Source organism: Coloeus monedula (genome assembly GCF_965178545.1).
Source record: "Coloeus monedula genome assembly, chromosome: 19".
NCBI classification, from domain to species: domain Eukaryota; kingdom Metazoa; phylum Chordata; class Aves; order Passeriformes; family Corvidae; genus Coloeus; species Coloeus monedula.
The window spans coordinates 9,442,774-9,460,445 of NC_138799.1; the positions used below are offsets into that span (position 1 = coordinate 9,442,774).

The window sequence follows — 17,672 nt, forward strand, 5'->3', positions numbered from 1 at the left end:
TTCACCAATGCTATAGAACTGATGGGAGGGGTTTGTGCCCTGAACAAGGATGAACTTCCTGAGAAGGGGTACAGGGCCAGCCTGGAATTATATTCAATGATATATTAGAAATTACTCTTTTTTTTTAATTATTAAAAAACCCTCCACAAAACCCCAGAAAGCCACAAAACAAGCAAAAACCCCAAGCCCCCAAAGCAAACAACACTCTGCCCGCAGAAAACCAAACCCGTACTGAGCAGCTGGCTTCGCACTGATGGAGAATTTTGCTGTGCTGTGGCTGTGAAATCTCTGAAGCCACTTGCCAGAGCTCAGGTGGCTATTCAGGTGACCTTGTCTCTTGTGTGAGGTTCTTGCCTTGGTTCAGGTTCATGTCACCACCAGGGATGGTCGGGGCAGTGGCTGCTCAGGGCAGATACTTGGGGTTTTATTTTACTTTAACAGTGGATGAACTTTCTGTTCCACTTCCCTCATCTTCAGGCCTTTGTTAATATAAAAATAACACTGATACATACATCCTGCAAGGACAGCTGGGTCTTACTTTCTGACTCCAGCCTCCTGAGGAGTTCTTTGCTCATTTCCCTGCATATTCCCATAAATTTAAGGAAGAATGGGAAGTGCTAGAGTAGTCTCAGGCTACCTGCCTGTCCTCACTCTGCTCAGTTTTTAATTTGTTTATATTAGGAGATGAAGTTCCAGGAAAAAGATATAACTTTTGAGAGATGCTTGTAATTTACTGAAAGGAAAGGTAATGAAATTAATGGAAAGTCTAAGAACACTTTACGTGTATTATCATCGATTACAGCTTTCCATTGAAATACTGTCTTCTCTTCCATTTTGAAAGATTTGTAATTTAGAAATCAGTTGCATATGCTGTTTTGGATAAGGGAGATATCACTTTGCGGGGGGGATAAACATCCATATTTTGAAAATTGATTTATTTTTTATATACAACATCGAATTTACTGTCATGATTGATGACAGCTTTGCCATTGTAACTCTTGTGTCCCTGCGTCGCAAAAGAACCTCATTGCTCAAAGCTACTGAATAAGAACAGGGGTAGTCCCTCATTTATTCTGGGCTTTTCTCAATAATTATCTTTTGTTTTAGAATGAGACAGTCCAAAAGCTGGGGGCTCGTGTGCAGCAGTTGACTGTTGAGGCTGAAAATAGTCATTTGCAACGTCAGAAATTATCTCAAGAGAAGACTGAGGTAGAACAGCGTTACCAGGAGGTCTGCTCCCAACTTCAGGAGCTGAAAGCAAGGTAATCAAATAACAATTGCTGGTGTAACTTCTAAGAATATGAAATTTCCAGAAGCAAACATTACTCATTTTGTTCCAGGAACACACTGAATGGCATTTAACATTAGAAAACTCTCATGGAAATGTATTAATTGGTGTCAAACTCATTTAGAGTGACCCAAATGATCACCTCGAGGAGTGTGTTACCTTTCCATTATTTATAAGCAGCTCCTTCTGTGACAAGAGCACGTGGCAGGCATGCAGACTCTGCGGAATTGATACTGAGCAGATAAAATGCCAAAATATGAAAAATATTTCCATATTCTGTTTGCTTGCTCCTTGTAGGTACAACTTACTTCAGAAAGACAAGAACCAGATTATACAGGAATACAAGGAGAAGCTTCAGCAACTACAAAGTAAATTTGATGTTGATAGAGATTTTCTAAAGCAGGAACAAGCTCAGGTATGCTGCCAGGTATAACAGGCAGGAAAATGGGGTTTATTTCTTAAGTGTTCTCCTCACTATAAATATGATACTTACGAATAAATCCAAGGAACTGCTCAGTTCCCCAAGTTACTTGTGAGTGTGAGTTTAAATAAAATTGGGATTTAATTTGTTGTTCCCACATTTGACTCAAAAATCATCTGAAGTTGGCTGGTAATTCTGCTGTGTGTATTTTTACAGCTGATTCAGATGAGGTACAATTAATATCTTGATTTTGTTTGTGCTCCTTGTAAAAATTCCGGATACCAGAGAATTTCAACACATTTAAAGACTTGATGTTTTCACAAGACCTCTTCCATGACAGAAAATATTTTTTCCAGAAAAAAACCAGTCCTGCAGGCCTCATAGTATTGAACATTGTGTTAAATATTTACATATTTAAGGAATTATTTTTATATTTTGTGAGCGTAGGTTTCACCCAAAATGTAATAACTCTGGTTTGTTTCTGGAAAAGCATCTCTCAGGTTGTTATCTACCAATATGCATAGGTACAGACATGGTAGATATTTTAAATGATTTTAAAGTTAAATGATTGTAGAAAAGACTCAATTTTTAAATACCATTTATTAATCCATAGAGCTGTAGGAGAAGTGGGGTCTTTGGTATTTATTTGCTGGAATACTCTGAGCTTTGATGATACTTAACTTCATTTAATTTACGAGGTATTTTTCTTTCTACCAATTTTTAGTAGATTTTAGTAGGGATTTTTTATTGTTGGGGGTGTTTTTTTGTGCTTTTGTTTCCATTTCTAAGTTCACCAGAGGGCCTGAACTGATGTATCCAGAGCTGTAAACTCACACAGGTTTTTTTTCTCCCAAGCTGATATTTTTTTCCAATTTCTGGGCACCTTAGAGAAATAAATTTTAAAATGCCAAAGAGCTAATGAGGAATGCAATACAAAAATTGATTTTTCTGTTAAATCCCAGCAGACATCTGATGTGATTGCAGAATTACAGCGTGGAATGGCTCTGTTGAAACAACGATTGGAAGACTCAGAACATCAAAGGCAGCAACAGCTGAGGGTGAGCCCTGATTTTCTTTCTCAAAAATGCCCAACACTTGTTGCTTTCTTTGGTGATTTAAATGTTTAGATAGCCATGCTTAAATGTACTGATGTAGACCATGCTTGCTTGTTTCTGTTTAATTAATGGAAATATATAAACTGTCACATATGGTTAAAGGTTGATTTAAAAAGTGTCACTAAAAGAGAGGTAAGAGCAGAATTTTCACAGAAGTTTTCTGGCTGTTTCTTGTAGTTCACATGTTAAATAAAACAGTTTAAATGTGTATTGGTGGTTTACAAAGAAGCCTGTCAAAGAATGATGAATATCTTTTTTTTCGCGTAAACTGTGAACATTTTTAAAGTTCCAAAATTGTTTTTAATTTTCACCGTTTAATAGTTCAGTTCAATATTCTGTCTTCCTGTAGGCATTTAAATTAATCCTTCTATCTCAAGGTAATGAGGTCCACATCTGTATCATGTATCAGTCCTGGTTGAGTTTTGGCATCTACTTTTCCTCCAATGTCTTTCATTTCACAGTTGATGTAGTACAGAATGGCATTTTAATAGCTCAGGAGAACAAGTTGCTTTTTCTCTTTAGAACACATGAATCATGACTTTCGAGATAGTTGTGTTATTTGCTGTTGGTTGAATTTTTTTGTATGTCAGAGAATTTTTTCATGATGATAAAAAGTGGGTTTTTATTTTTTATGGACTGTTCTATATGGTAGCAAATGTCTGTGTTTGATGAATGCTCTGAAATGGAAGAAAAATGGACTTTGTTTATTTAGAATACACATCTTTTCCTCTGCAGGATCAAGAATACAAGGTTCAGCAGGACAAGCTTCACTTGCAGCGTGCCTATGAGAAACAGGTAATATTTCCAGGAAAATTTACCGTCTTCTGCACAGCTCCAGTTTTGTTCTGTACATGACTTAAAGGTTTAAATTTTGAAACCCTCCAAAATAGTAAATTTGGGAATCCAAGCACTTCACAAGGTTTGGAAGAATAATTGGACAAATTCAAGGAGTATTTTAAGCACAGCTGTTTAAGGATAGGGATATCGCCTCTGATTTTAGGAACCCGTTGCCACGTGATGGAGGCTGGGAAGGCATTCCCAAAGAAGTGCTCCTGGAAGCCTGTCCTCTGTGTGTGCACTGCTTGGGGTGGCAGCTGATGGCAGCTGCTGTTATTGAAAAGATAATGAACTGAATGAAACCTGGCCTGACCTGTTGGCAGTGTTCATGTGCTCTCCCATACTCCTCTTCCCCCAGCATATCTCTATTCCATCCCTCTCCATGTGTTCTCCATATATTGTCAACATGCATTGTTTTTACATCAGAAACTTAAAGTAAAAAATGTAATTTTCATCAAAAACACTTCATCTTAAAGCACTTTGCAAATACTGCCTGCTCTTTTAGACTTGAAACATCAATAGGCTTCAAATTAAACTTCAATTTTAGTGACATTGTATGTGCAACTCATGTGCAGCCAGAGGGTGCCTTAGATGCCTGTTTAATTGAAAGGATGTGTTACTCAAACATGTCATTTCCAAATGTGGCAAATTTATAACATAAAATAATGGATTGTGATCCGAGCTACTTGTCACTTGGTAATAGCACTTGTGACATGAATTGTAGTGAGGTTTTGGTTTGAGTTAGTCCCTTCTGCTGACTTGAAGTCAAAACATTCTTTGTTCCACGATCTGCCTTGGTTTAAACCTAGCCTACATTCATCTTTTTAGTCAAGTCATGGGTGTTATGAATGTTGAACTCAAGAAAAATCCAGGATTGGAGTAATTTGCAGGCCAAATTAAAAAATATATTGGCACAGTTTGACTGAGGTTTGAGGATCTTTTGGGAGAAAGCTCCTTAATATGGGCTGAGGGCATGTCAGGAGTGCCTCCACAGCAGTGAGCCCAGGAGGGAGGCTGGAATTCTGCATCAATAAACAAGGAGGCAGAGCCTTTCTTTTTATAGATAACTTAACCGCAGTTTGTTCATGAATTCTGTTGTAACTGTTTTCAAAATCAAATCTTTGAGAAAGGACGAGGAGAAAAATACCTGTGAATAATCTCTGGATATAAATCCATAAACCAGGATGGATTGGCCCATAAAATACTAAAACAAGTAAAGGAATCGTGAAGTCTCTGCTGCAATCTGTTCACTTAAAAACCTACCCATTATCTAATAATCCTTATGAGTCTGCAGTGGCTGTTGCCTCTGAGGATACCTAAACATCAAACAAATCATAGGTAGTAACCTTAAATGTCACTGTTTGATTAAATGTGCTTATCTGCTGAATCAGGAACCAGTTAAGCTAAATGGCTTTACAAGCCAAGGAAACACCTGCTTTTTATAAATAGTCTACTGCTTGTTTTCCAAACATTCAGCTCAGCATCACAAGAGTGACAGATTATTCCTGAGAGCCATTCACAAGCCACCTGTTAAATACGTAGAATTTTACCAAGTTTGGCAATAGCTTCTTCATTCTCTACTAGACAGCTCATGGATTTGGAGGCTCTTGGAAACCAAGTGTTCCTGGAGTGAGCACCTTTATGGAACTGCTCCCAGCAGAGAATCTCTGAATTTGTTTTTTCATTGGCCTACACACATTTTTCTTTATTGTAGTGTCTTAACAGCCTGCAACATTACAAATGACTGTAGGTGGATAAAGGATTTCCTGTATGTCCCATCCCCACGTTGTTCCTTGAGCAGTTCTAAAGCAATACAACTCTTGTATTATATACAAACCCTTGTACTTAACCTGCTCTTGGCAAAAAACATTACAAAAACTCATGGTTTGGACCACGCCTGGGAGGTTGCCAAATTCAAAGGTTTTTGTAACAATTTTTAGGATTATTATTAGTAATTCTTCTACTATTTTTATTCTTTAGGATGTTTATGTAAGATATTTATGTTTGATATTTTTTCTTGTAAGAATTGATCAAAAGTGATTCCCTTTGGTGGTCACAGATAGGTGAGCAGGAGCTCTGTGCCCTAGAGCTCCATTTTAGGCATATTCCTATCTGCTTTTCTCTACTTACCTAAAGAAAACCTAGTTCCTTTTTTATGTAATTACTGATATTTCTTTATTCTAGAGAATAATATTCACTTTGAGAACGAGAATAGCTCATTGGCTGCGTTCTCATATTTAATCTCTCTGTTAATCTCTACTTTTGCATTTCACATAATTCTAGAAATCTATGGGTGGTTGTCTGCATCAGTGGAAAAAGAATATGCAAATGAATAGTTTTTAGAATTAAAAATAACATTGATTTATTTTTAACTCAGACACTGTTTTGGTTAAAATACATGGTGTTTTTTTCCTTAAATGGCAGATTCATGGCATTCAGAATGATCTGGATAAAGAAAGAGGGAATGCTCAAAAGAAAATTCACCACCTGGAACAGGCTCTGAAGTAAGTGAATATGGAATAATTGTTGAACCACCCCTGGTATTCATTATGAATATTTATTTATTAATATTTATTTATTTATGAAATAAACTTATGATTTATCTCATCTAACTGCCCTCCTATAGTTTTTTTTCCTGTTTTAAAGCTGCATCTTCAGGGTTCTAATCAGAAAGAAAAATGATAGAAACTAAAGCAAGAACCAACTCATCCAAATTTGTTGACTTTTAAGGGGTGGGAATAAAATAGAATTGAGGTTAATGCTGTCAGCTGGCCTTGACCTCTCAAATAAATCGGCCAAGGTTCAATTCAGAGTGGATTCATAGAAAGCAAATAATCACAACTAAAGACTTGTTGCTTTGGACTCTTGTAGAAAAGGGAATAATTTTGAAAGATGTATTTATTGAGATCATATTTTACCTTAATTTAGTATATGATGCTTCTGATTTTATATCTTATTTTTAGTATTCACATATTACAACTCTAATGTGGACTTTTCCTCTTTGTTACAACACTTCTTTGCGTGAATACTTGTTCTTCACATGGATCTAAGGCTGGGAGAAGTGCTCTGTAGCAAACGGTTTTCATTAACTAACTTGGAACAGGGTTTTTTGCTGACTTTGTCCATGAAAAGCTAATCAGGCTGAACCTGAACCAAGTTTGATGTTTTCTGAGCAGGGGGGTGGTTTATGTACAGCAGATGCACGTAGGACAAGATCAACTCTTGCTATGCTCCTTCCATTTTTGATTATGTACAGTATTATTCCCATGTGTTAATCCAGTTTAAATTCAAAGCTGTGGAAGTAATTTCTAGGGAAAACAGATTATTCTGAAACAAACCAGAAGTTATTTGCTAAAAGTATTCAGTTTAATATCACAATGTACCTTATCTAGGCTGGGAGAGGCAAGTAAAGATACTTTTATTCCATAAAAGTGACAGGGCTGAAGTCTGTATTTCTTTATTTCTATAATCTCTGAGGTATTTGGCATAAATAGAGACTATCTTAAATCACTACAGACATTAATAAAAACTCCAGCTTTTAATCTTTAAATTCTTTAGGCTGACTGTTATTTATAATTTTGGGGAGATTGAATTGTTATCAGCTGCACTTAATCTTTTCGTATTTTACCATCTGATTTGTTGATAATGAAGTTGCATTAATTTTCTTCCACATCTTTCAAATAATATGTCAGTTTGCACTTACTTATGTTAATAAAACCAGTCTGACTTTGCAGCCCAGTGGCTGCTCAGGGTTGATCCCCACATGGGTGCAGAGGAAGCTCTCTCCGGGCACGATCTATGAGGTGCTGGGGATTTGGAACTTGAGCAGCACAGCTGAGGAGCTCTTGAACAGAACTGAGGATGTCCTCAGTTATTTGAGATGTTCCCTGGCTGTATTTAAGCTTAGGTTTAGGCTGGAGTTGGAGTAAGGATTTGAAAGACTCAAGTTTTAAGAGCCCGAAGTGCTGGTGATGCTCCAGGGGCCACAAACTGTGACAGTGTTGGCAGAGCTCAGTCCCAGCCTTGTGCTTCCTGTGAGTGAATCCTTTGGCCAAAACTGGGGATGGGTCAGCTCCTGGGATTGAAAACCCCTGGGGACTGTTCAACAGGCTAAAAATCACCTGCTATTTCCCCCACAGCAAGTGATTAATACCTATTTCTCTATGGTTTTCAAAATGTCTTCTGGTACAAATTGTTTCCACTCCTGTGGGTTCCTTCCAACTGGGAGTATTCTGTGATATTGTGGAGTCACTTCCATGTCCTATGGCACTCTGTTTCTCTTATGCTTTTTCTTTTCATTTTGTTTTCTTTGATTCAGGGTGTTGAAAATAATGTAGAGATTTCTAATATTAAATCATATATACCTCTCCCACTTGAAATGGAAAATGTTTTAATTTTGCAGATTTTGCTCTTTACTAGAACTCTACACTACTGCTCTTTTGGTTGTTTTACAGCAGGGATTTGGGGTTAATTTTAAGATTAATGATGGAATTAATAATGCTAATAAGTGATGATTCTGTAACTGAATAGAAATAAAAATTAGCTTTCAAGTGTGGTTTTGTCTGGATGGAGACAGAAGTTGGCAGATTCCTGAGGGTGGATTGGTGATCCTAAAAAGATGGTATTTGCCGAAATGCAGTGCCCTAGTCTGGGCCCAGCTCATATTCTGCTGGTTGGGATTTCCCCTCTGGGTCTGACCTTTCTGAGCACGGTTGGAACAGACTCACATGCCCAGGACAGAGGAGCTGTCAATCCTGCAGGGCTTTCTGCAATTCAAGCCACTGATTTAGCACCAGTGTTTCTGGACAATATTAAGATTTTTCATATATGTGTCTTTATATGATATGCATGTAGGTAATAGATAAAGAGCAGTGATATTTATTGTGGCAGAAGTGGATGGCTTCTTTATGGATTTTGCTGCAAAAATAAGTCTTTTTAACAATCCCTTGCTATTAATATGAATTCATAAGAGCCAATATCTTATGTAAAAATGCCTCATTTTGGTGAATTTCTTTAACTACTTGCTGAATGAAATTAAATAACTCCACACTAAGGCAGACACAGTAAATTTTAAGAAAACAACCTTGTCTTGCATGAGGTGGGTGAAAATACAGTTCAGCATCTTCAACAGAAACGATGCCTTGTGGAATTGCAACTCAGAACCCAGTAGGTGCATCAGTGATTTCTCACAAACTACTTTGATCTGAATGCACTTTGATTCTGAAATGGCCACAGATTTATATCTTGAGTAGCTGGTGAGCTGCAAGCACACGGAAAGGGAAGTGGCAGGCATTTTAGAGGGATTTTTGTTATTATTATCATTATTTTTCCAGTGCTGTGACAGCAAACAGTGCTACTGCTGTTTCAAATGTATCCACACTGATGCAGAATGAAAGTGATTTGAGACATTGTGTGGAATAGTAAAATCCACATTTCTAAAAGTATCTTTCACTTCAAAAATAAAAAAAAAATAGTATTGCCACGGTTTCAATACAGAATAAGGGTTTACATAGTTTACATAAGGTTTTTTTTCTTCTTCTGAAGTTCATGGTAGAAATGGCTGTCAAAAGCAAACCTTTTGCAAAAGGATTGCTCCAACACTCCTGACTCGTGGTGGTGACTTGTGGATATAAAATTTATATTTACTTTTGCAGTGCATGTCACAGGCATTGCCTAATAGCAAAAGTCACTCTAAAAAGTGCTCCAAGGGCTTTTCTAAAATGTCCTTTAAATGGCATTTCTATAAGAACAAAGTTTTCTTGAAAAGCTTCTCTGTAATTACTTCGGGGGAAAGGTTGTTTCTCTAATCCCTGTGCTTTGGTTGCAGAAAATGTGTTAGCAGAGTGGGTTGCAAATAGGCTAAATCTCTGCTGTTCTTATCTCTCACAGTGAGCAGAGCAGTAGGAAATAGAGGTATAGAATTTGTCACAGTACAAACTGAGTACAATGAAACAGAAAATAAATGAGAGAAAAAATCTGTACCTATTTGCTGCTGAAGAAATTGCATGGAAGAGAAAGAAAAGGTCTTGCTGACTTTATGCAATATTGTTAAAGAGCTCTCAGCATCATCTCTTGTGTCTTGTTCTGTGGAATTTGGATGCTTATTCATTCAATATATTTATTTTGCCTCTGCTAGTATTTTGGTAGCAGATTCTTTGATACTTTTAGTTTACTATGAGGAATATATATTTGCTGTAGGGAAATATTCTCCATTTTATTGAAGATTACACAACACCACAACCACGATACCAGCTCAGTTTAGAGGTGGTTTGGTTTTGCCACTTCCATTCTGGAGTTATCAGAGAATTCCAGAATGGTTTGGGTTGGAAGGGCTCTTACACTCATCCCATCCCACCCTCTGCCATGGGCAGGGACACCTTCCACTATCCCAGGTTTCTCCAAGCCCTGTCCAACCTGGCCTTGGGCACTTCCAGGGACAGGGAATAGCACCTTTGTGGCTGCATAGACATATAAAGTTGGTCGATCTCGAAACTGAGAGATTTTGGACTAAATTATAAACATACTGAATAGTTTGAGGCTGTGATCATCTGTCACCTTCATGGAAGTGCAGACTACGTTGGTTTCTTCAGGATAACAGTTGTGACAGTTCTCATGTACTGGGGATTATTATGGGATCTGATTTAATGCTTTTTGCTTTGCTTGCCTCATGCACAAATAACATTTTCATGTGCTCCTGAAATACAGATTTCCTGAGTTCTTGTTCTTTAGTTCTGTAATGTGGTTGAAGGAAACAAATTTTAAGAGGTCACATTAGGAGAAAAATGAAATGAAATGAAATGAAATGAAATGAAATGAAATGAAATGAAACTCTCCCTGTACAGACGCTGTAGTTAAACACTGCAGTGTCAAGGGATGCCTGCACATATCCTCTCCAGTGCTCCACAGCCTTCTCCCTCTCACTCTTTGCCTCTTTTTTTTTCAAGTCTGTCTATGGAGCCAAATCTCAGCACTTCGTAAGTGGGGATGATACAGAGCAAATGCTGAGCAGCTGCTTTATTCTGAGTCACTTAATAAAATTATTTGTTTACATAAGGAGTTACCAACACCTCTTTTTTTCCATGGCTTCTCTACCCCTTGTCTGAACTTGTTTAAAATTCTTCTGGGGAAGAAAGAGGGGCTAAACTCCTAAACTTTGTAGAAACCAGCAAAGCCACTTCTGTCTATTAGCAGATTTTCACAATAGTTTCGCAGTAGTTTCTAAAGCACTCGCAGACAGCTCTCACAGTATTCTGGGATTTGGTTTAGGTGGCAGACCAAATCTTCCCAACCATGACATGGTGTGAAGGTGGCGCCTGCAGGTGTTCAGTAAAACACAGAAATGAAAACGATTTGCTTTTCTTTTCTCATATATCCTTGTGTACATACACGTGGTTTCTGACATGGGAGTCAAGGAGAAGAAGTTGATTTCTTGTTGGAGGTGGTGCCATGGAGTTACCTCACTGTAGACTTAAAAAACCTTTTTCCACTGCTTTTTGTCATTCCAGTGTGAGAGCAATGCTCTGTGCTTCCCTGTGCTGGGCTGCTATTTGTAGGGATTTTGTCAGGTGTTCAGTAGTACTAACTTACATTTTAAATTTCAATTTTTGTGTACAGCACAGTTATTTCTGCTACAAGGTTTTGCCTCACAGAAAATACCTGATGAAAATGTGTTTGCACTCGTATTTCCTAAATCAAGGTGGAAGAAATGCTCTTTAGGGAAGGAAATGCTTTTTTATTGGTACCAGTTACTCTTCTTGAAACCTCAGTCATTTCTTAATTCAAAAGGCTTCACTTGTCATCTCCTGGACTGGTTTGCCAGTCATTTGGTTGTTCTGGGTCATTCCTTACCTGACATTGATCCAGATCCATGGAGTTGGAGCTATTCTCAGGCTTCCCTTGTGGTATCAAACTCGGTATTGATACCTGTAAAGCCTTCAGAGCATGGCTTTGATATCACCCTTGCTAAAAGCAGAATTTAAAATGAAATTAGAACTGTTGTGGAGCCTCAGGGTGGGTCCCTGGCACAGGGAATTCCTGGACAGCAGCGACGCTGGAGATCAGTAAATTCCCTTTTTCTCTCGATTTTATTTCCACAAGGCCCCTGTCTGCTCTGGGCTCTGGTGCAGTGGGATGATCTGAGTTTATGAGATCCTGTTTTCATGCTGCCCTGAGTATTTTATTAAGGTTTTGCTGTTGTTCTGAGTCTGCCTGGCTGCCTCCAGCAGCTGCTCCTTCTGCCTGGGGTTTCCCAGTTCACCTGCTCTGGTGAAATGGTGACAAGACAAAAATGGGCACAGGGTGAACTGGTCCTTTGCAGAATCTTTTCCTACAGCTGCGGCTGAGTAATGACTCATTTTTCATTGTATGGTTCCCTTTGACACACAAAGAGAAGACTTGGGTTCGTTTGATTTGAAAAGCTCTTCTTGCTTTGTTCAGAAGTACCCAAAAATGCACCAAACTTCAGCACAGGAAGTTTTATGTAAGGATCTTCTAGTCTTTAGGATTGCTTGTATCTTGCAAAATTCCCATGATGTTTATTTAACTTTTCTTCTCTCTGTAATACCACAAAAGGAACAGTGTAAAAGTGAGGGGACATAGATTTGAGAGGAATAAATGGTGAACAATCTGCTGCTGACCCAATAAAAAGGGAATCAGATGAAGGCAAGGAAAAATAAACATGTGAAGAGAGCTGGCAGAAGGAGGTAGAATAAATAGCAGTGGAAATAATTAAATTTGTTTGCAATTTACATTTGCATAATTGTTAGACCCCAACATTTTGAAAAGAAGTGAAATTTGGGCTTTTCAAAATATACAGAAGTTATATTTTGAAAAAAAGCTGTGATTTACAGTGGATCTTGAGAATTTGATTCTACCAAGCCCTTTGAGAACTTTATATTTAAACAGCTGCTCCTTCAAATCCTCTTGTATGGGCTTCTTGAAGTGGTGCGCGTCAGAAATGCCACTGCACAGAGCAAAACACAATAGCCTGAGAATCATCAATGCAATAATAAATAAATAAATAAAGGGAGTGATAGCTTTAACCACAAGTTAATTTTTTAGTCCTTTTTTCCTTTCTTGCTCCTCTAAGTTGAATCCAGATTCTCAGTAAATGCTTGTTGTTGTTGTTAATTTTTTTAGGGTAATTGCTTAAGTGTAGCTGTTTTCCTGCAGTTAATTCCATTTTTCCTTGAAAATGAAGTATTTGTGTGTGGAGAGAATTCTTGTCAGAATGGAAAAGCTATTACTATTTAAAGCCGTAAATAATTAAAGGAATATGAGCAGGCATTGTCTTTAATTCCTAGTGTTGCAATAAAAGAACATTGTTAAGAGTTTATAACCCTTGTTCATTGTGTTCATCATTATCTTTTATTAAAATGTTCAGGGTTGTCTTGGTACAGCAGTTGCAATATGATGAAAAAAGCCAAGTCCGTGATTTAAAAACAGTGGTAATGTGATGTGGCTGAGGAGTTGGGATATAGTTTTACTCCTTGTGTTTTTTTGGTAGGGTGGGTTTTGGTTTGGTTTTTGGGTTTTTTTTTCTCCTCTAAGAATCAGTGGAAAACCAAGCAGCTGTTCTCCGCTTGGTGCTGTGCTTGAGCATCTGAAACCTTTTTAGAGCAAACCCAGTCAAAGTTTCCAGCATATTGTAAACATTCCCTAACCCTCGCTCTAGGGGCCACAACGTGGAGCATGAACAGAGGGCTCAAAAATGTGGTAGCTTTGTTTAATAGTCTCACTTAAAAGCAAAAATAAAGTGTTCTATTAACTATTTACAGCCTTTCATTTTCTTTCCCCCCCGTTTCTCTGGAGACCTACTGGCAATAATGAAATATGTATTGAAAGGAAAGCTCCAGTTGTACAAAAAAAAATGTAACAGTTGATTTTTAATCCTTGGCTCTGGGACTGTTATGTCCCTCAAGATGGTTATAGAGATATCACATGACATCTTTTTAGTGATAACAGCTATGAAAATGGTTTGATATGACACACAGCTTATGAAATGGGAAGTATTGCCTTGTGAGGTGAAGAGCATTGTTCTATCATGCTATAGCACTTAACTCATTGCTGTAAATTGCTGTTCTATTAATTAATGTAGTTAAGGGTTATAACAGTTGCATTGACTAAATGTGTATACAAATAATCACCACTAATGTCAGAATTGTTCCATTGTTATTCCAAAAGGCTTCCCTCTCACATCAGTGTATTTTTCAGATTTGGTGGGCTATATTTCAAGATTATACAATGCCCAAAACATTGATGAAATGAGAAAAGCTTTTAGTTGGCTAAAGAAAGTCTTACAGATGATTGAATTCAATTACTGATTGTTAAAAAGCATGAAATGTTTCAGGCTGTCACCTCCTTTGGATCACTTAGAAACCATCTCCAAAGTAGTACAAGGAAAAACTGTGTTCCTTGTTGTTGCTTGATGATTGTGATCACTTGACTTCAGTTACATTTGATAATCTTAATTTTGCTTTTACTTTTTATGTACTTTGTACAACTTTCCTTCAGCTTCAGCAGCAATACAACCAACCTTCACTGAGGAGTTGAAGTTAGTAACTCAAACAGTACTTTCAAGGAAAATTGTGACAATCCATGTCCTCTTGGAAAGAAGAAACCGATGAGCCAAGTAGACACTCATGGTTCCCCAGAATTAATTATCTTTATTATCTACTACAACATGAATATTATTACTGTGAATCCTGAACTATACAAATATTTTAACCATAAAAACAGTTACCTTAAGTCAGTAGAATGACAGGATGAATTCTGTGCCCTTGTACCTCCTTAACAGTCTTAATCCTGGCAGTTCCTCCTCGGCATCTTTGGTTTGTCAACCACTGTTGGCTCTGTCACTCTTCACACACCATGGGCTGTGCTTTGTTAGTGTTAAGTGATTCTCCTTGCCTGGCTCTGTCCTGTGCCTGGTGATTTCTCACACAGTTTGTCCTCCAGATGGTTTATTTTATTCGCTCCCCAGCTCTCAGTGCCACAGCGCTGTTCTCTGATCTCCATCTTTGCCTTCTTTGCACCTCTTCTCTGGGTATCTCATGAATCTCTCTGCTGTCTTGCTGACTTTCTGGTCCACCTTTTAATTACAGACTTGCCTCCCTTTTTCTAAGCCATTATCTACACCTGTCTCTCTAATTCTCCCCTCTGTGTTGTCCTTGGTGAGGTTTAGCCGTGGTCTCAGCATGGGAAAGCCGTGACTATTAATCTCTGTTCTAATCCTCCTCCCTTGATAGCTGAGCCTCCGTGGTCTTTATATATGTGGTGCATCTAAATCTTGGAGACAGTTTCTGCAGGCTGGAGCAAAATTACAACGTTTTCCCTTCCAGCCACATTTACAGCACTTGCCCAGCCTTTTAACCCACATCACATTCATCATTTGGCAGTTGCTGTTTTATTCTGTTTGCATAGCACCTAGCACAACAGTGCCCTGTCATTATTGTAATGAGAAATAGTTATAATAATAATTAGTGTGTTTAACCAATGTCTACTTAATTTGCAAGCTGTTAATTTTGAATGTAATGCGTTATTCTTATTTCAGTGTGATACTACACATGTGGAGTATTATTTACTCTAAATTCATTAACAGCTTTAAGGAGTGGTTTAGTTTGTTAATGTTATCTCATGATTTATTTAAAACATAAGTATAAATTTTAAAACAATAATTGTATTGTAAATATCTTCCATTGTTGGAGCTTACTTGAAGGAATGCAGCCCAGCTTTTTGATGTTAACATCTCAAATTATGCAAACTGTGAACAATTTATAAGTGGATTTGTGCTTTTTCTCATAAAGACAAGCTCATCTTATTATTAAAATTGGGGAACGCTTTGTATTTATTTCTTGGCTCTATATTTTTAGCTTTATTTCTTCGAAATGATGAAGCAAGTTAGAATGCTTTCTAACAACTCCGAAATATTAAAGTGCCCAGGGACAGGATAGGGATGATGTTTTGACGGCAATAAATATTTCAGCTTCACATTTCAGTCTTTCTTCTTCACTCCTTTGATCTGGCTTTGGTTTAGTTATCATTCCGCTTGAATGACTTCACACTGTCTTTCTTCCTTTTCACACCAGAAAGAAGAAGTGTTCTGCACATATTCCATATGTTTGGGGCTGGCATGGTAGGAGAGCCCTTGTTGTTCCTGGTTGTTTGTGGGAATCACAGCCCGTGTGGAAGGATGCTCCAAGCACAGATGAGATGGATGCAGTTAGGCCCAAAGCTGCTACTGGGCTGTCACTGTGTGTTAAAAACAGGAGAGCAGGAAAAGCAAAATTGATTTTTGTGTATATCACAGACATGGCATTACTGCTGAAGCATTCTTCTGTAACAATTAACTAACCCATTAACCCCTTTTTTTACAGATACGTGGTACTTTAGGCCTGAATACATTATTTATGTCGTGGAATATCTGCATTCTAGAATGTTGCAGGGAGTAGTTTTTAATGGTCGTGGCACTAAAAAGTGGTAGCATGGGTCTTGCATTTGGCTGTAAGTTTAATTAATTAATTAAACTGCTGCGATTTTGTGGAGTCCTGATGGTACCAGGGCACCTCCATGTGAGGGACTCTGGGATCCGGAGCAGGATTGTGGGTCTGCTTAAATTTCCCTTTATAAAGTCAAATGTATGTGTCTATACACTGGATGGATCCTCTTATCTGTAGACACTGAAGATACTACGGTGAAATTCTTGAATTTTGGTTTGCATGGGAAATTTGGGTATGTTTTGATGCAGGTTGTGTTTTCAGCTACACAGTTCACTGTGTATTATGTAAGAAGTTGTGCTCTCCTTTGGAAATGTGTTTATATAGGGGTTTTTAAGGTATTTTTGAATCTAAATGAATTATATAAATGGTGATTACTGATTTTGTTTCAACACGTTAGTGAGAGTCAATTTTTTATTTCTTGTGTCATTAAATAAAAAGGAAGGCTGTGTAGATACAGCAGTATCCTTCTTCAGCTGCCTTCCAGCAAGTGAATAGTTTGCAGTTTGGTGGATAGCAAAGCAATTTTCCCTCATAAGTAGTAATATTTGGGGGAGGAAGGAATGGGCAAAGACTTGTGTGAGTACAGCAAATCTGAATACATAGCATTAGAGTATGTGTAATGCGGGATCTCTGGGGAATGGCAGGACAGCCTGGCCTTTCCCAGCAGGATCTCAGCATCATCAGTGGGGCTGGAGGCTCAGCCATGACTCTGCTTTTCCCATACCTCAGCGTTCTCTTAGTCATATGATTTAGTTTTGAGTAGCCCTGTGAGAAGCAGGGAGTTGGACTCAGCGATCCTTATGGGTCCCTTCCAGCTCGAGACATTCTAGGATTCTGAGATTCATGTTTATCTACAGGCATAAACCTGGAGTTGTAACAACCTGGGAGAGTTAGACAAGGGATGGAGCCTCTCCCTCTTGTGGAGTCCATCAGAATCTAAGTCTCAGAAGCTTATTCAGTAGCAAAATACATCCTTACAGAACTTCCTTGCTCTGCTTCAGTTCTCCAGTACAGTTGGGATTCAATGGGCTGTGCTGCCAGCAGGTTTTGAAAATCTGGAGAAGAATTTGCCTATTTGTGAATTAAGGCCTGGTATAATTTTATAGGAAAACATGAGGAGTTTCACAGTCTACTATTATTTTCCATGTCACTGAAAAGCTCTCTAAACTACACACAGGGAGCTTGGGTGTGGATTTGCTCCTGGGATGTGAAACTGTCCCTGTGCAGCCATGCAGGTCCACGTTGAGTTCAGTGTGTGCTGGCACTTCTTGTCTAAAGGGTTTCAATTTGTTGATGAGGCTGAGACCCAGCCAGGTGCATCTCCTGCTCCTTGTGCTGTTGGTGAGCCCTTGCAGTTGTTCAGGGAATGGTGGGAACCCTGCAGGAACGTGTTGGTTCATCCAACATTTGCTGGGACATCCCAAGTTTAATTAACCTCTCCTGTTAACCTCTGCATTGCCCAGTGTTTCGTTAACGTGACTTGCAGTGCTGTGAAGTCTCACTGTGTTTAGTTG

The 17,672-nt window shown here is 38.3% G+C and overlaps 1 protein-coding gene across 2 annotated transcripts in view; it reads left to right on the forward strand.

Annotated features, from left to right (window-relative positions):
• Window positions 1-17,672, forward strand: part of CEP112 (centrosomal protein 112) — a 157,982-nt gene that overhangs the window by 36,257 nt on the left and 104,053 nt on the right. For both annotated transcript variants that reach the window (XM_082293982.1, XM_082293983.1), the window contains exons 13-17: window positions 1,108-1,262; window positions 1,586-1,703; window positions 2,675-2,767; window positions 3,560-3,619; window positions 6,086-6,165. In XM_082293982.1, coding sequence (XP_082150108.1) covers window positions 1,108-1,262; window positions 1,586-1,703; window positions 2,675-2,767; window positions 3,560-3,619; window positions 6,086-6,165 — 506 coding nt within the window. The remainder of the gene's footprint in view (window positions 1-1,107; window positions 1,263-1,585; window positions 1,704-2,674; window positions 2,768-3,559; window positions 3,620-6,085; window positions 6,166-17,672) is intronic.